The sequence below is a fragment of the Staurois parvus genome, unplaced genomic scaffold (assembly GCF_062004578.1).
Source record: "Staurois parvus isolate SC_StPar_1 unplaced genomic scaffold, SC_StPar_1.0 ptg000549l, whole genome shotgun sequence".
Taxonomy (NCBI): domain Eukaryota; kingdom Metazoa; phylum Chordata; class Amphibia; order Anura; family Ranidae; genus Staurois; species Staurois parvus.
The window spans coordinates 4,837,651-4,855,428 of NW_028318345.1; the positions used below are offsets into that span (position 1 = coordinate 4,837,651).

Genomic DNA, 17,778 nt, shown 5'->3' on the forward strand with positions numbered 1-17,778 from the left:
TTTTTTAGTTGTAAACAGTATGCGCACAATCTGCTTATCTATGCTTGGGGATAGATTAGTACTTTTGATCTTTCTGCCCACTCATGTGTTGGTGTTTTTGATTTGGGTTTTTCTATACCATTCATGTACCCCTGTTATTAGCTGCATCCTCATTTTGTACTTCAGGACTGGTAGTTGTGTTTTTGTTCATTTTTTTTTTAAATCCTTTTTTTAAATCAAATCTTAAATGGTCAGAAAACCTGTTTTGATTGCCAGGAGTATTCACATTTGTCACTACTGTATCTGAGCAGTATTTAGTACTGTAGTTGGATCCATGACCTGGTGGAAAGCTTCTGCAGATATGACAGTCAGTATTTGGTTTATACTTTGAGCTCAGTTGAGTCTCTGACCACTATTGCCTAGTGACAGAACTACTAATTGGGGTATGAGAATGGTTGTTGCACCTATATCTGTATAAACAGTCTGCAAACACCATGGGACTGAACCAGCTAGACATGACTGCCAAGGGAGAAATCTGCAGTAGCTTCAGAAATGAGGCACACGTGGGTTTGTAGCAGAACGCTGAATTCACAAATGGTTTCCTAGTAACATCAAGGATGCCAAGCCCCTTGAGAATACTTGGGAAAGTGTTTTGTTTTGCCATATTTATTGAATGACTTAATACATATGATTTTTACACTTGCAGGAAGAAAAACTGAAAGGAGACTATGAAACCATTATGCTGTGCCTTTGTGGCCCTGACAACTAGAAGACACGTCATTTTTATAAAATCCGTAGAAGACTGGAGTAATTTGTTACTCTGGTTAGCTGGAAATGTGGATTTTATAGTTCCTACAGAACAAGTTTTGGATTTCTATTACTAAAAATGCAAATCATTATAAGCATAAATCTATGTAATAAATATAATTGTGTATATAGTGTCCACTTTTTTCTTTTTTTCCCCATTCAAACAGTTAAATGAGGGTGTAATACACCAAATGCATACCAGACTCTTATTCAAAGGGTGTTAAGTCATGTGGGCATGATTTAGGCACTCATTTATGTAGGAAGTCATCCAGTTGCCTATGGTGCCAGGTGTGCATGGAGAACGCATCATAGGAATGTTTTAGACTGTTGAGAGGTAAAAGTCCCATGGAGGCCTGTTTAAAACATGTAGTATCCCCATCCCCACTTCAGGTTTTGAAAAACGGGATATCCTTACCAGGTGGGAACCAGGGGAAGCCACCTAAAGGTGCGACGGGGGAATGGTCTCCATTTCTATTAACCTGGTTCCAGACTGTGTTCAGTATGAGAGGGGTCTTCCAACTGGACAGACCATTGGCTGCATGCAGAATCCAGGTTGCTCCTGTAGGTTCCTAGTGACCCATATCTTTTGAGTGGTGACTCCAGTTAAGAGTTTGAACTAGTGCCATGGCCTTGTAGTATAGCGAGACATTGGGTATGCCCAGGTCCCCATCTTCCTTGCATCTGTGGAAGAGAGAATGCCTTTCTAGGCTGTTTCCCCTGCCAAAGGAAGGTTGTAAACAGCTGACTTGGTCTCTACAGTCCCTATACACTTACACTTGGTCATCTTAAAAACATTATTAGTAAGTACAAAACTTTTGGTAGGATGCATCAATACACTTAAAATGACAATTCTAACATGTGAGTGTAGTTGCATGGTATGTAAATCTTTTCCCCTCCTGTAAAAGTGTTCCATAGTTTGTAGAGTAACCATTTGCGGTCAGTGGATATACACTATATTGCCAAAAATATTGGGACACCCCTCCAAATCATTGAATTCAGGTGTTCCACTCGCCTCCATGGCCACCGGTGTATCAAGCCTAAATGTAGAAACACTCACGTGTGAAGTAATCATAAGCTTAAAAACCGTGGTTAACGGTGGGGTGGGGTAGCGGCTTGAAAAAAAACCGCACTTCCGCCTTCCACGGCCAGCGCATGTTCTGAAACGCATCCCAGTGCACCCTGGGATCTGACGTCATCACTGCCACGCTGCCACTACGTTCCAGCATGCCTTCCATCCGCCTCTGAGGGAGGACGTGAACGCCAGCTGGCCTCACTGCTGTTCCCCTCCAGCCACCACGATGTTCCAGCCGAGAGCTGACCTCACCACATCGCAGTAAGATGACGGCTCTTCACCCGGGTTACCACCCCACCGTTAACTATTGTTAACCACGGTTTTGAAGCTTATGATTACTTAACACGTGTTTCTACATTTAGACTTGAATAAAAAGACTTACTGCACTTAGAGGCGCTTCTCTCCTTTTCTCATCTACAGAGGTGCGCTTCTCTCCTTTTCTCATTTACAGAGGTTGCTACAACTTATTTGGAAGCCTTGCCCTCAGTGCCACACGGAATCCTACGCTTTTCATACAGTAGCCACTAATACCACGATCACCCCATACTACCATTTCCCAGGACTTTGCAGTGTTGGCGCTGTTATAACCCTTCCTCATTTTTTTCTGAATCACCGGTGTATCAAGCACCTAGGCATGCAGACTGCTTCTACAAACATTTGTGAAAGAATGGGTTGCTCTCAGGAGCTCAGTGAATTCAAGTGTGGTGCTGTGATAGGTTGCCATCTGTGCAATAAGTCAATCTGTGAAATTTCCTTACTTCTAAATATTCCACAGCCAACTGTTAACGATATAACAAAGTGGAAGCAACTGGGAACAACTCTGTGGACACTTAGTGATTTCTGCGCACTTCAGAGTCAATAGCTAAAGACCTCCAAACTTTGTGTGGCCTTCAGAGTTGCACAACAGTGCATATAAAGCTTCATAGAATGGGTTTCTATGACTGAGTAGCTGCATCCAAGCCTTACATCACCAAGTACAATGCAAAGTGTTGGATGCAGTGGTGTAAAGCATACTGCCACTAGACTCTAGAGCAGTGGAGACTTGTTTTCTGGAGTGATAAATTGCTCTTGTGTCTGGCAATCCGATAGATGTGTCTGGATTTAGCGGTTGCCAGGAGAATGGTACTTTCCTAGCTGCATTGTGCAAATTGTGGTGGGGGGGTTATGGTGTGGGGTTGTTTTTCAGGGGTTGGGCTTGGCCCCTTCTATTGAAGGGAATTCTTAAGGAGTCGGCATACAAAGACATTTTTGGACAATGTCATGCTCCTAACTTTGTGGGAACAGTTTGAGGATGGCCCTTTCCTGTTCTTGCATGACTGCGCACCAGTGCACAAAGCAATGTCCATAAAGACGGATGAGTGAATTTGGGGTGGAGGAACTTGACTGGCCTGCACAGTCACCTTAACCCAATAGAACATCTTTGGGATGAATTAAAGTGGAGACTGTGAGCCAGGCCTTCTAGTCCAACATCAGTGCTTGACCTCAAAATGTGCTTCTGGAAGAATGGTCAAACCTTCCCATAGACCCACTTCTAGACATTGTGGACAGCCTTCCCAGAAGAGTTGAAGCTTTTTTAGCTGCAAAGGGTAGACCAACTCAATATTGAACCCTAAGTACTAATACTGGGATGCTATTAAAGTTCATGTGCGTGTAAATGCAGGTGCCTCAATAATTTTGGCAATCTAGTGTATGTGTGCCCAGCTATGGCAATGTATGAGTTTTCCAAATGAATGGGAAGTTTTGTTTTTTAAGCTGTGACATTAGGTCTGACAAGATCATAACCTGGAGAAGCTCATATTTTCCAGAAGTAAAACTAAAATGAGAGATGGCTGTATCTATGGAATTCTGACAAAATCAGAAAGCTAGTGAGTGGCTGGGAAACCCCTTTAATGCCTCCCCATTTTTTTTCACCTTTTCTTTTCACCAATCCACCCTGTCAAGCCTTTTTGGCATCCTTGACAGTATTAGGAAGGGGGATTGATGTGGGTCATGGCAGGTCTAATGAATATTGAGGGCTCTAATAGTATTGTCTCGAGCCTCTCTGCCTACAATGAACCCCATTTGATTAGGGTAGATGACTGTTGGGAGGAGATCCTGCAGTCTGGATGCTATAAGACTAAAACAAATTTTTGTGTCCAAATTTAATAAAGATATAGGGTGGTAGTTCTGGCAGTATGTCTTGGCTTTCCCAGGTTTCGCTATTACAACAATATGGGCAACTATTGCTTCCTTAGATATTATTGGTGGCAATAGCATTAAAATAATTACACATGGGCTCTACCAAAATGTGCGCCAGCCTTTTGTAATAAACAGTGGTAAAGCCATCTAGGCCAGAACTTTTTCCATTGGGGAGGTCTGAAACTGCTGAGGCAAGCTCCAAGATGGTGAAGGTGCATTCCAACTCAGTCACTATGTCCTTGGGGAGGCTAGGGAACTCCACTTCCTGCATATACTGTTGTATTAAAATTTGCTGCCTATCTGCATGGTGTGGATCAGGTGGTGGTTTAGGTTTATATAGGGAGCAATAGAACCTAAAGGCATCTGCAATAGTCAGAATCCACAACCTGTCTGTCTTGCACAGTTAGCTTATGAATCAAGCAAGAAGGCGGCCGCATTTATTCCCATGTTCATAAATGTTATGAGTATAATAGCGTAGTTTATACTGAGCTTTCCTTTAAGACATTCAGACAGTCTGATCCTCAACTCCGTCAGGTCAGTCAGTTGCAATTGGCTTTTTAAGTGTTTGTTCAAGCAATCATACTTTATCAACCAAATCATCAATTTCTTTAAGTTTGACCTTTATTGTAGAGTCATGGGCAAGCAGCACCCCTCGGATTACCACCTTATGACCTTCACTTAGTGCTCGTGTGGACACCTCATCAGTATAATTCAATGCAAATTATGTGTTAATGGATGATTCAAAATCAGTTCAGATGATATCATCTAGCAAAGACTCATTTAAGTGCCAGGTCCATAAAGGACTATGTGTAGCCACCGAGCCTGTGAAGATAATATTGGTCAACATAGAGGAGGTCTTTTCTCGAGTAGGAATTATGTATATGGGAGTTACAGCTGTAATCCCTAGTGGAGGGGTTGTCAACTCACCACCTGTCCACTTTGTGTAAATCCTGCAAAAGTTTGTGGAATTGTTTTAGAGCTTTGAAACAGAAGGATGATTTTCCTGAGGAGGTGCCCAGCTGGGGATCGGGAGGGAGGTTAAAATCCCCACCTAATAAGAAGCTCTCTTTAAACTCAGGCCTCTGCAGTACAGTAGAGAAAAAGTTAATGGCATGGATGTTTTGCGCATACACGTTAGCTATAGTATACACCTCGTCATGAATAGTACCCTTAAATATGTACTGTATCTGCCCTCCTGATCAACAATGTGAACGATAGGAATAAAAGGACATGGCTTGTGGACAGCTATCACTACACCCCTCGCTTTAGGTATTGGAGAAGGGCAGAGGAGTCATTGGGTAAATACAGACTGCGGGAAGGTTAGGTGTAGAAGTTGCCATGAAATGGGTCTCCTGGAGCAGTACAATAGATGGATTCAGACAGTGGATTACACAATTTAGTGTAGACACAGACCTTGAACAATACAGAATAATTCCACGTATCCCCAGGATCAAACAAGACTATCCGTAAACAAAAAAAAATTATATAAATTCTAAACTTAGAAAAAAAAGAATAAACCATATCAGAAAATAGCCAGTAGCTAACAGCTGAAAAGCCTGGCTCTCCTGCAGACTGTAAAACACAGTATAGTCTTCAAATGCTGGAGATAAACCTACTTGGGAGAAGTAGCTGAACATGCACAAGAGGCAGCACCCCTACCCCCGGGCTAAGAGCAAAAACTAAACATGAGCATGGGGCCCAAAGCGAAAGAAAACAAAATAGGCATCATTGTCTATTCAGAAGCGAGTCCTCTTGAGTATATTCAAATGGTGTGTGGGGGAGGAAGTGGGTATCTCCGGGGGAATGGATCACGGAAAGGGGGAGGATATGTCAAAGTGTCCCTCAGTTATAAGAGAGGAAAATAATTGTGTACCACTGAAGCAAAGAATGGATCAGCAATAGGGGCTCCTGGTAAATCCCCCCCCCCCCCCAAGGATCCAGCCCTGAAGTAGATAAGGCAAATGGGTGGAAACAAGCCAAGGCAAAAGAACTTGCATAAGCAAGCAATGATACAAACAGGACCAATCCAAGGAGCTGTTCGAGTTCCTGTTTAGATGTTGCCAAGAATGCACCTCTGCTGGCATTAGCAACATCAAGAGCACTGAGGAGGCGGTTGCCAACCTTCCTGGTGCTGCGGCATAGAACTGTCCCCCGTGAAATGCCAATCCTGAAAGTCCACCTGAGGGAGCTCCAATGTTTCCAGAAACTGAGGCAGGTTGCAGTTTTCCCATTTTTCTGTGCAGAGAGTCAGAAGGGGAAGCCCCAACAATAATTTGTCCCTTTTTGCTGTAAAACTGCCAGTACCAGGGCAAGAGCCCTCCTCATCCTGAGTGTGCTTTTAGCTAAAACAGGGAAAAGTAGAAGGCCCACTCTATCAACCTCATTTTATTGCCTCCCACGCATAGCAGACATGATGGCCTCTTTGGCAGCATACTTGTGTGCTTTAAAGATAACATCCTGGAGTCTGTCAATGTCTTTGGGTGGTGGTAGTAGGGTCCTGTGTGCTTGGTCAGTCTCCACTGGGGCTGACATGGCGTCTCTCAGGATTAGACCTAATATCCTTTGAAGAGTGGGGACCAGATCCTGAGCATGGGTGGCCTTAGGTAAGCCCCAGATGTGGATATTCGGCTATTGCTCATGATTTTCATAATTGTCTGGCTGTATTAAAAAGAACTCAATCATGGCATCATGCCTGCGGGAAGTATCTCCCAATTTGTCCATAGTATAGACTAAGTCCTCCTGAACTGTTTCTAGGGTCTCCACCCAGTTGCCTATAACTGTAGTCTCAGCCCTCAATGTATCTATGGCCTCTTTAAATGAAGATTCCACTGTAGAGATCAGCTGCATAATATCAGCCATTGTAGCAAGGGCTCTGATATGCTCTTTAATGTCCCAGTCTCATGTTAGATTATCTAGCACAGAGCCTGCAACTGAATGGTGTCTAGAGGCATGTGAAAGCCAGAGAAGTAGGAGTCTAAGGCTCCAGGGAGGGTGTGCAGAATTCAGGCAGGTGTGGATGATGCCCGCTGCTTCCCTGGCATGTCTGCAGGTCGGATCGGCAGCTTACTTGCTCTCTGAAGTGATATGTGGCCCAGGGTGAGTGGGAGCTCTCTCGCTGTATGTCTTCACGCCTGCATGGCCAAACCACGCCCCATTTAAGTGACTTTTATCATTGCATAGTTGTTGATGCCAGATGGGCTGGTCTGAGTATTTAGAAAACTGCTAATCTACTAGGATTTTCACTCACAACCATCTCTGGGATTTACAGGGAATGGTCCGAAAAAGAGAAAATATCCAGTGAGCGGCAGTTGTGTTGACAAAAATGCCTTGTTGAGTATTATTATTATTATTATTATACAGTATTTATAAAGCGCCAATAGTTCACTCAGCGCTGTACACTACAAAGGGGGACAGAGCATGTGACAGAACAATACCAATACAATGCAAAACATGAGGGGATCGAGGGCCCTGCTCTTTCGAGCTTACAATCTAGAAGGGATGGGATAGTGGTACAGGAGGAGATAGCTGTGGGGGATGGAGTGGTAGGAAGAGTGGAGGAGGTCAGCAAGTTAGCAGGGGGTGAGGTAGGCTTCCCTGAAGAGATGGGTTTTCAGGGTGCGCCTAAAGGAGAGGAGAGTAGGTGATAATCTGATGGGTTGGGGAAGGGAGTTCCAGAGGATGGGTGACACCCTGGAGAAGTCCTGGAGGCGGGCATGGGAGGAGGAGACCAGGGAACTAGAGAGAAGGAGGTCTTGTGAGGAGCGGAGTGTGCGTGCTGGGCGGTACTTGGATATTAGGTCAGTGATGTAGTTTGGGGCAGTATGGTGGACAGCTTTGTACGTCAGTGTTAGGATTTTAAATTTGATCCGTTGCGCAATCGGAAGCCAGTGGAGGGATTGGCAGAGGGGGGTGGCGGAAATGGAGCGGTTGGAAAGGTGAATGAGTCTGGCAGCCGTATTCAGGATCGACTGAAGCGGGGATAGCCAGCGGCGAGGCAGGCCAGTGAGGAGGGAGTTGCAGTAGTCGAGTCGTGATATGATGAGGGAGTGGATGAGCTGTTTAGTGGTTTCTGGGGTTAGGAACGTGCGGATTTTGGCCATGTTGCGGAGGTGGAGTCTGCACGAGTTTGTTAAAGATTGGACTTGGGGCTGGAAGGATAGGTTGGAGTCCAGAATGACACCAAGTACTCTGGCCTGCAGAGCGGGTTTGATATTGGCGTTGTTGGATGTGATGTAGAAGTCAATGGGGGGTGGGGTTCGGGCTGGGGGGAAGACAAGGAGCTCGGTTTTGGAGAGATTCAGTTTAAGGAAGTGGAGCGACATCCAATCTGATATGTCGCTCAGTAGGTGTGTGATTTGGGCAGAGACCGAGGGGGTGAGGTGGGGGGTTGAGAGATAGATTTGTGTGTCGTCGGCATAGAGGTGGTAGTTGAAGCCGTGAGAGTGTATGAGTTGGCCAAGGGAGGAGGTGTAGATGGAGAAGAGAAGGGGCCCAAGGACAGAGCCTTGAGGGACCCCAACAGAGAGGGGGAGGTGGCAGCATTATAGGTAACGCTGAAAGAGCGTTGTGACAGGTAGGATGAGAGCCAGGAGAGAGCAGAATCTCTGAGGCCGAGGGAGTGTAGTATTTTGAGGAGGAGGGGGTGGTCAACTGTGTCGAAGGCCGCAGAGAGGTCAAGGAGTAGGAGCACTGAATAGTGGCCATTAGCTTTGGCGGTTAGAAGGTCGTTGGAGAGTTTGAGTAAGGCGGTTTCGGTGGAGTTTAGGGGGCGGAAGCCAGACTGTAGGGGATCGAGGAGGTTGTTGTTGTTGAGGTGAGAGCATAGGCGGGTGTAGACGAGGCGCTCGAGGAGTTTAGATGTAAGTGGGAGCAGGGAGATGGGTCTGAGGTTGTTCGGGTCATTGGGGTCCAGGGAGGGCTTTTTAAGTATGGGGGAGATGTGTGCATGCTTCAGTGGGGAGGGGAAAGTGCCGGAGGAGAGGGAGAGATTAAAGATGTGGGTGAGGGAGCGTAGGATGGAGGGGGAGGGAGGTCATAGGAATTGTGAGGGGATAGGGTCAAGGGGGCAGGTTGTGAGGCGGGCATCAGAGAGGATCTTGGAGACTTCCTTGATGGTAGTAAGGTCAAAGGTGTGGAGTGTTGGGGGAGCTTCAGTATGAGGAATGTAGGGTGGGGTGGGAGTGGAGGTCAGAGCAGTGGTGGGGCCGTGGGAGAGGGGTGATGAGGGGGTAGCTGAGTGAGGGGGAATGGGGTTGGAGGGAGTTTGAGCAGTGACGAAGTCCCTGCGGGTAATGTCGAGGGGGAGGGGGGATGAGGGGGTAGCTGTGTGAGAGGGGACAGGTTGAGAGGGCGTGTGAGTTGCGGCAATGTCCTTGCAAATTGTGTCAATCTTGTTTTTGAAGTGATTGGCAATCTCAAGGGCGGTGAGTGAGGTGCTGGGTGGAGGTGGGGGTGGAGAGAGTAGAGAGTTGAAGGTGGAGAAGAGTCGGCGAGGATTGAAGGAGAGGGCCTTGATGAGGGTCAGGAAGTAGGCTTGTTTGGCTGCGTGGAGGGAGGAGGTGTAGGTGCGGAAGGCAGATTTGTAGCAGGTGAAAGCTTGTTGGGATTTTGTTTTGTGCCATAGTCGCTCCAGGGCACGACTGCGTCGTTTGAGGGTTTTGGTGTGATCAGTCTGCCAGGGCTGGAGCGGTCGGAGTCTGATGTTGCGTGTGGTTAAAGGCGCTAGTGAGTCAAGGGCTGCTGACAGCGCGTTGTTGTAGGCAGTCATAGCCAAGTCGGGGCAGGACAGGGGGAGGATGCGGTCGTGGAGTTGATCAGCTGCAGAGTGGAGGGGGGCAGGGTTAAGGTTGCGGAGGTTACGGCTGGTAGTAGTGCGACATTTGGAGGGGTAGGCGTTGGAGGACGAGGAGATAGAGAAGGTGATCAGGTTGTGGTCAGAGAGAGGGAAGGGGGTGTTAGTGAGGTTGTGGGGAGCGCAGCGGTTGGAGAAGACAAGATCAAGGATATTACCGTCGGAGTGGGTGGTGGATTGTATGCACTGTGTAAGTGCAAAGGAGGAGGTTAAGTGGAGGAGACGGGCTGTGTCTGGGTTGTCAAGGTTGACAGGGATGTTGAAATCCCCAAGAATGATGGTGGGTAGCTCAGAGGAGAGGAAGAAGGGTAGCCAGGAGGAGAAGTCTTCCAGGAAGCGGGGTATGGATCCAGGAGGCCGGTATATCACAGCAATCTTCAGGGGGGTTGGGGAGAATAGTCGGACGCAGTGGGCCTCGAAGGAGGAGAAGGATAGGGAGGGGGGGTTTGGGAGGACTCGGAAGGTGCTCTGCGGTGACAGGAGCAGACCAACCCCACCACCTTTACGACCGTTAGGTCTGGGTGAGTGGGTCCAGGTGAGACCTCCATAGGAGAGTGCAGCAGGAGAGGTAGAGTCAGTGGGCTGGATCCAGGTTTCCGTGATCGCCAGGAGGTTGAGGGAGCGGGAAACAAAGAGGTCGTGGATGGCGGTAAGCTTGTTGCACACCGATCGGGCACATGAAAACGGGGGGGAGATTTTAGGGAGCAGGGGGACAGATACTAGGTTGCGGGGGTTGCGGTAGGACATGGAGGCGGGAGGGTGTTGTGCGGGTGAGGGAGGTGGTGGAGGGCCAGGATTCGGGGAGATGTCTCCCGCGGCTAGGAGGAGGAGAAGGGTGAGAAAGGTGGCATGGGAGCGGGATGTGCAGGAGCGTGAGAAACTCCTAATGGAGGTGTTTGGGTCAGTGGGAGAGTGGAATAATAGGAGGAGGTGGTGGGTGCCATAGAGGGGCGAAGGAAGCAGCGAGGACACAATATACAAATGTTTAGGAGGAGCAGAGGGATATAGTGAATGGATTTTGGGAATGGAGGAGAGGAAAATGAGAAGGAGTAGAAGAGGCATTTTGGGGGGTGATGAGAGCAGTAGTAGGGAGATGATAGCAATGAGGGGGAGATGTGCAAGTTTTGGGGTGCAGCAGAGGGGTAAAGAAATGAGATTTGGGAACAGAGGATAGTAGTATGAAGAGGAGTGTATTATATAAAGGTACACAGAGTGGGACTCAGGCATGTAAGAGATGTTTCCCAGGGTGTTTGCTTGCAGTCTGTCCAGCATGCAGTAGAGTTTCTTGCTGTTGTTGTGTCTTTCTGCTGCTTAAGTTCTCCTGCTTTAGTTCAACTGCTGTGTTTAACTGCTTCGCACTCTTTCGAAGCCGCACTCCGTCAGAAGCAGCACCCCCATCAGAGACTGTGCCCCCCATCAGAGATCTCCCCCCATGAGCTGATCTGAATTTATAGGGAGATGCTCCAATGAGCATTCAACTCCACCCCAATTGATGAGATTGATACATTGATTACATGCAACAGACACACATGGTGTACTTGTTAGAGTTTTCTTGTAAAAAACAATATGTTGGTAGAACAACAAGACGACTGCGAGATAGATTACGCGATCATGTGTACAACATAAAGAGAGGATTCAAGGACCATGCACTGTCAAAGCATTTCAGGTATCACCATCACTGGTACCCCAGAGGTATTAAGTTTGCAGGAATTGATCTCATTAAACATAACTGGAGGGGTCACAATAAAAGAAGAGCTGTTTTGATGCTTGAGACGCGATGGATATATGAACTCAAATCCTTGTTCCCATTGGGACACAATATTGAGCTTGATATAAATTGCTTTATAGACAATAGCTGATTTCTCTCTTTTACATGTCTTTTATCTGATATCTTTGATTTATATCGGTCTTTTGAGATTTTCTGTTAATTTGATTTAGCCCATTCTGATGTTTAATAAGTGATGTGGACAGAGGGTCAATCACCACTTCAGGGACATCCTATAAATTTTTAATTTTAATTTTTATATATATATTTTTTTACTTTTTAATTTTTGTTTTTATCATGTGGTTTCTATTTTTGATAGAATACCATTTTTATACCAATTGCAAATTTATTCACATCTTTTATGGCTTTTTTGGAAATTTTGTTTTTATCATATTTATCTAATAAAGATTATACAATGAATTCTTATATTTTAAGTTTTAAAACATTTGATAATGTGTGTGTTGATAACCCTCTGGACTCCGGCAAGATGGCGTCCGCTTCACGCATGCGCGGGACGCTCAAACATGGCGTCGTTCCCGCGCATGCGCAATGAGTATATTAGACGGACGGCGATGGCGGCAGGCTGCCCTTTGACAACGTGTCATAGCACGAAACGCGTCAGTCATCAGCCTGCCACACCAACGTCGCCCTATGCTGCCACAGTCAGGCCTACTGAGCCGGCGGCCATCTTTATTGTGGAATTTGGATAATTCAAATAGCTATTTTTCTTTACATACTGAGGCATACTGAGCTTCTCGGCCTTTTGGCTGCGATCTAGTATCGTAGCCATTAGGTTTCTGACAGCACCAGTCCCGATCGGCCTTGGGGTGTTTTCCTACGGGTGCACCCCATGCTGCTATTGGATGCTGCCGGAGGTTTACAAGGGTGATCCCTTACCCTGATACGTCGGTGGTAAGTTAAGGCGGAACAATGGACTCTGGCATGCCAGATGCTCCTAACACACTGAGGCTGGTCGTGACCGAGCAGAAGCGCTCTGAAGTTGGTCTGCATTTCGTGCAGAAGAAGGTGATCGAAAATCTTTTTGGAATGGCGCGAGATAGTATTTTGTGCGTGCAGTGTTTCCCGGTGACTGGATTGTTTGATGTAACTTTCTGGAAGAAGGAGGACCTCTAGACATATTTGCTTCGGAAAGGTAAGAAGGAGGGGGACACGCTGCTGGAGGGTATTACGTTTAGGTGCAGCGAGAGTAAGCAGCGGGTCCCTATAACTGTACATACTGTATGTACACTTTTGTGCGAAATTAGGAAGTTCGGGCCTTCCTACTGTGATATTGTGATTTTGTGTCTTCAGGCACAAAGATGACCAATGTATTTGGTACCTTCAATGGCCACAAGCGGTTCTGGGCGCAATTTAAGGCTGACCTAGGTGGGGTTGGGGGGGTGAGGCACCCCCTGCAGGCTTTTTCTATAGGTAGCAATCATGGCTTCCTATGGTACCCCGGTCAGCCTGAATTTTGTAGGACATGCTTTGCCTTTGGGCATACTAAGGAGGCATGCACAACTGGGCAGGTATGCCGGAATTGCTATAAAGCAGGGCATAAGATGGCAGCAAGTCACACCTTGCAAGGCAGTGACCTAAGGTGGCACAAGAAAGGGCGGAAAGCTCCGATGCAGATGGCGGTGTCAGCGAGACCTTGGGAGCGCAGCAGGTACAGGTCTCTTACGCTGACGTGACAAGGGGTGTGGTCCCCAGGGTGAGTACCCCTGTTGCGGAGGTTGCCTCTCTTGATCCTCCTGAAGAAGCGGCCAGAGAGGAGGGGGCTATCTCTCCACATGAGGGATGTGTCCCTGAAACTCTGCTTGCAGAGGGAGAGGAGGAGGCGGAAGGCCATCTGGAGGAAAGTGTGGAGGAGATGGACCAGACTGCGTCTCTCAAAAGGAAGAGCCCTGAGTCCCCTTCCCCCTCCGGTGACATCAAGGAGTGCCCAAGCAGTGCAGAGCCTGAAGGTGTTGAGCAGGCCGAGGAGTCGGACACGTCCATTCGGTTTTTTGTCAGTTCAGGCCAGGTGGAGAATTTCCAGGAAGTAACGGGATTCAAAAAGCCTGCCAAAGCAAAGGTAAAAAAGGCTGAAACCGCCATGAAGGGTGTAGAAACAGAGGAACCTCCCCGAACCAGGAAAAGGACAAGGTCCAGAGGAAGAGTACCTTGAAAGCAGATGACGGCCATGCCTTTTTTTGAACCTGCCTGATTTAAAGTTGCGGCTGAGGGTTTGTTCACTAAATGTGAGGAGCATACGTTCAGCCAATAGAAGGGTTGCAGTGTTGAAACTCTTGGCCGCATCTCAGAATGACATTTTTGTTTTGCAGGACTGCAACATGCAGGAAGCGCCCAGGACTTCCGAGTGGCCATATGGAGAGGCTGTATGGTCTCTAAGCAAGGAACGGAATAGGGGGGTGGGGGTGCTTTTCAAAAACAAGAAATTTAAAGTTAAGAAAGTATTTCACGTGGTGGTGGGTAGATGTGTGTTGGTATATGTGGAGTGGGTTGGTGTGATGTGGAAGGTTTGTGGTATATATGCCAGTACAAGTAGACATGAAAGGGTGGAATTATTTAAAAAATTAAGTTTTTTTCTGGGAGGGAACCCACAATACTGGTGGGGGATTTCAATTGTGTTTTGGAGCGAAAAGACAGACATGGGGGTGGGGGGAGAGGGGAGGTGGATAGGTCTGGAAAAGAGTTGGGGGAGGTAATACGAATATTTAATTTGAGGGATTCTGAGAAGGATAAGGGGTGCACGTATTTTGGGGATAATGGAAAGGTATGTTCTAGAATTGACTTTTGTTTTGTTTCAAAATGTTGAATATAGAGTTGTTTGTGATAACAAGGGAGCCTTTCATGGATCATGGACGAATTGAATGTGTTGTAAGCACAAATGAAGAAGGTCTGTATGGGAAGGGGGTATGGAAGCTAAACGTAAGTTTGTTGGAGGATGAGGTAATAAGGAATGAATATGTGAGCCTGTTTGAGAAATGGAAGAGGAGAATGAAGGATTTTGAAGATATGGTAGAATGGTGGGAGTGGGTGAAGGTAAGAACACAATTTTTCTTTATAAAAAAAGTTGTGAGAAAGGAAAAATAGAGAGAGTGGGGTATGAGATGTGGCAAAAGAGGTTTAAATATTTAAATGAGTTGAGGATGCTGGGAGAAGATGTGAAATGTGAGATAGAGGAAGCAAGAGAGAAACTGAATGCATTTATGGAGCAGAGAGGGAAAAATATTTTATCGCAGGCAAAGGCCGTGCTGAAAGAAGAAGATGAAAAAAATGTACAACATTTTTCTTTAAAAAAGTATATGGAGAGAAGGGTATGATGATGGGTGTGGTGAAAGAAGATGGGAAGGAGGTGCATGGAAATGAGGTGAAGGAGGCAGTATGGGAGTTTTATGCAAATTTGTATGCGAGGAAAGAGAGAGATAGGAATATGGAAGAAGAGGTGTTGGAGTATGTTGAGACAGGTTTGGATGATGAGGATAAGAATCTGCTGTGTGATGATATAATGAAGAGTGAGATAGAGGTATGTTTGAGGAAGATGAAAAATGGGAAAATGTCTGGGAGTGACGGTTTGCCTGTGGAGTTTTATTGTACTTTTTGGGATGTGCTAGGTGACTGGGTGCATAAGGTATGTATGGAGGTTCTAAAAAGAGGGAGATTGTCAAAAACCATGTATGAGAGTATAATTGTTTTGTTGCATAAGAAGGGATGTAAGGAAGATTTAAAAAACTGGAGACCGATTTCTTTGTTGAATGTACACTATAAGTTGATTGCTGATAGGCTGAGGGAAGATGGTGGGAGAAGAGCAAGTATGTGCTGTGCCTGGAAGGACGATTGCTGAGAGTTTGATTGGTTTGAGAGATGGGCTGTGGTTTAGTAAAGAGAGAAAACAGGCGGTGGCAGTTTTGGCAGTGGATTTTGAAAAAGCTTATGATAGAGTATCGCATGAGTTTATGTTTAGTGTGTTAAGCAAAATGGGGGTGCCTGATTGGATGATAGGATGGATAAGGTGTTTATATAAGGAAATGATAAGCAGAGTACAGGTGAATGGTTGGTTGACAGAGGAAGTGGATATAAAAGCGACTGTAAGGCAGGGGTGTCCTCTGTCCCCTGTTCTGTTTGTGTGTGTGATTGAGCTGTAGTTGCGAATGTTGATGAAAGATACATTTGTAAGGGGTGTAGAAATACCTGGGAGTGGTGGAAGGAGTCTAAATGTAATAGGATATATGGATGATGTAACAGTAATATGTAGAAGTATAGCTGGGTTGAGGAGGGTAAAATTGTTAATGGATATTTTTTGTTCGGCAAGTGGTTTTGGGATAAATATGCAAAAGAGTGAGTGTAAGTTTTTTGGGGAATGGAATGATAAAGACGAATGTCGATGGAAGGTATGCAAGGGAAGTGTAAAAATTTTGGGTGTAAAATTTGATGTGGACTTGTTTGGTAGAGAAAGTTGGGAAGAGGTGTATGAGAAAATAAAGAAAAAAATATGTTTCTGGTCCTTAAGGACTTTAACAATGGAGGGGAAATCCTTAATAATAAAGGCTGTCATATTGCCAATTTTATTGTATTTATGTGTTGTATTTCCTGCTCCCGACAGAATTTTGAAAAAAATAATAAAAGAGTGCTTTTCGTCCATATGGTCGTCAAGGATGGAAAAATTGAAGAGAGAGAAGGTGGTGAAAGTGAAGGCAAATGGAGGAAAAGGTGTGATGAATATTGAGAGATTTTTGGCAGTAAAATATGTGAGTATGTGTATACGGATTAGTGGGAAAGAGAGCTTGGCAGGATGTATGTTGAGATATGCAAGTGGGAGTGTATTAAGAAAATATAAGTTGTATGAGAATGATTTGAGGAAGTCGGTAAGTTTTGGTGCACTGTGGTTTTATATGAGAATTGAAAGATGTATGAGGCGGTATGAATTGCAAGAGGTGGTGAAAGAAGTATGGTGTGAAAGTAGGAAGGTAATGAGTATTTTGGAGAAAAGAGAAGGATTGGAGGTGATAGGGGGGCTGAATGAAGTACAAAGCAGAAAGGTATAGAAGAATGTGAGTAATAAAGAGCTTGTCAACAGACAGAAAGATGTTGCATGGATGATTGTTCATAGATGTATGCCTACAAGAGAGTTTCAGAGGAGAAGGATGGTGGATATTGAGATATATCCGAGGGAAGGGTGTAGATGTATAGAGAATGTGGAGCATGTGTTCTAGGAATGTGGATATGCAAAAGAAGTGTGGAAAGGTCTGTCTGGGGTGGAGCGGATGACTGTTGAGATTGTGAAGTTTGGATTGTGTAAAGTGGGAAAGGTGGAGGAACGAGTGCTGTGGATGTTAGTAAACTGTGTTAAAGAGAGTTTGTGGGATGTACGAAACATATTAATTTTCAGAAAAGAAGACCTGAGTACAAGGGAGTGCGTTTCCATGATCCGTGGAAGGCTCTACCTATATGCCTACTGTGATTGTAAAAAAAATATGGTTTGGAGGAAGCACAAAAAGTCTGGAAATTAAGTAGGTGGAGGGAGTGGAGTGGGTGATGGGACGCATAAGTAATGAAGGGGGTGTGGAATTATGTATATTAATGTTATAGGTGGTGGAGGTTGGAAAAGGTTTTGTTGCATTTTTTGTTATGGAGGGAGGTGGGAGGTAGAGGATTTTGTGAGATATTGCTATGAAGGGAGGTGGGAGGTGGGAGTTATAAGGGCTAAGGGGTTTTTGTGTGGTTTTTTTTGTGATATTAATTTGTTTTCTTTTTTTTCAGAGTGAAAAAACGGTGAAGGGACAGTGGTGAAGGTAAAGCACAGTGTGATTATTGTCTATATGGAGGGAAAGGAATTGAGGGAGAGGATTTTGTGGGAGGGTGGATTTTGTGGTTTGTTTTGAAATATGAAATTTGTATTGTCGTGTTTGATGGAAAAATTTAATTTATACTTATGTATGTAAATAATTTTTATGACGTTTTAAATAAAAGAATTTAAAAAAAAAAAAATCAGCCTGCCACACCGACGTCACCCCATGCTGCCACAGTCAGGCATACTGAGCCAGCAGCCATCTTTATTTTGGAATTTTGATAATTCAAATAGCTATTTTTCTTTGTATTTACATCTACTGAGGCTATTAG

General features: G+C 45.4%; 1 protein-coding gene across 1 annotated transcript in view; it reads left to right on the forward strand.

Annotated features, from left to right (window-relative positions):
• Positions 1-913, forward strand: part of LOC149451078 (annexin A1-like) — a 38,475-nt gene extending 37,562 nt beyond the window's left edge. Inside the window, exon 13 of the mRNA XM_089691074.1 lies at positions 686-913. Within this exon, the coding sequence (XP_089547200.1) occupies positions 686-748 (63 nt within the window). The 3' untranslated portion in view covers positions 749-913. The remainder of the gene's footprint in view (positions 1-685) is intronic.
• Positions 914-17,778: the final 16,865 nt, after the last annotated feature.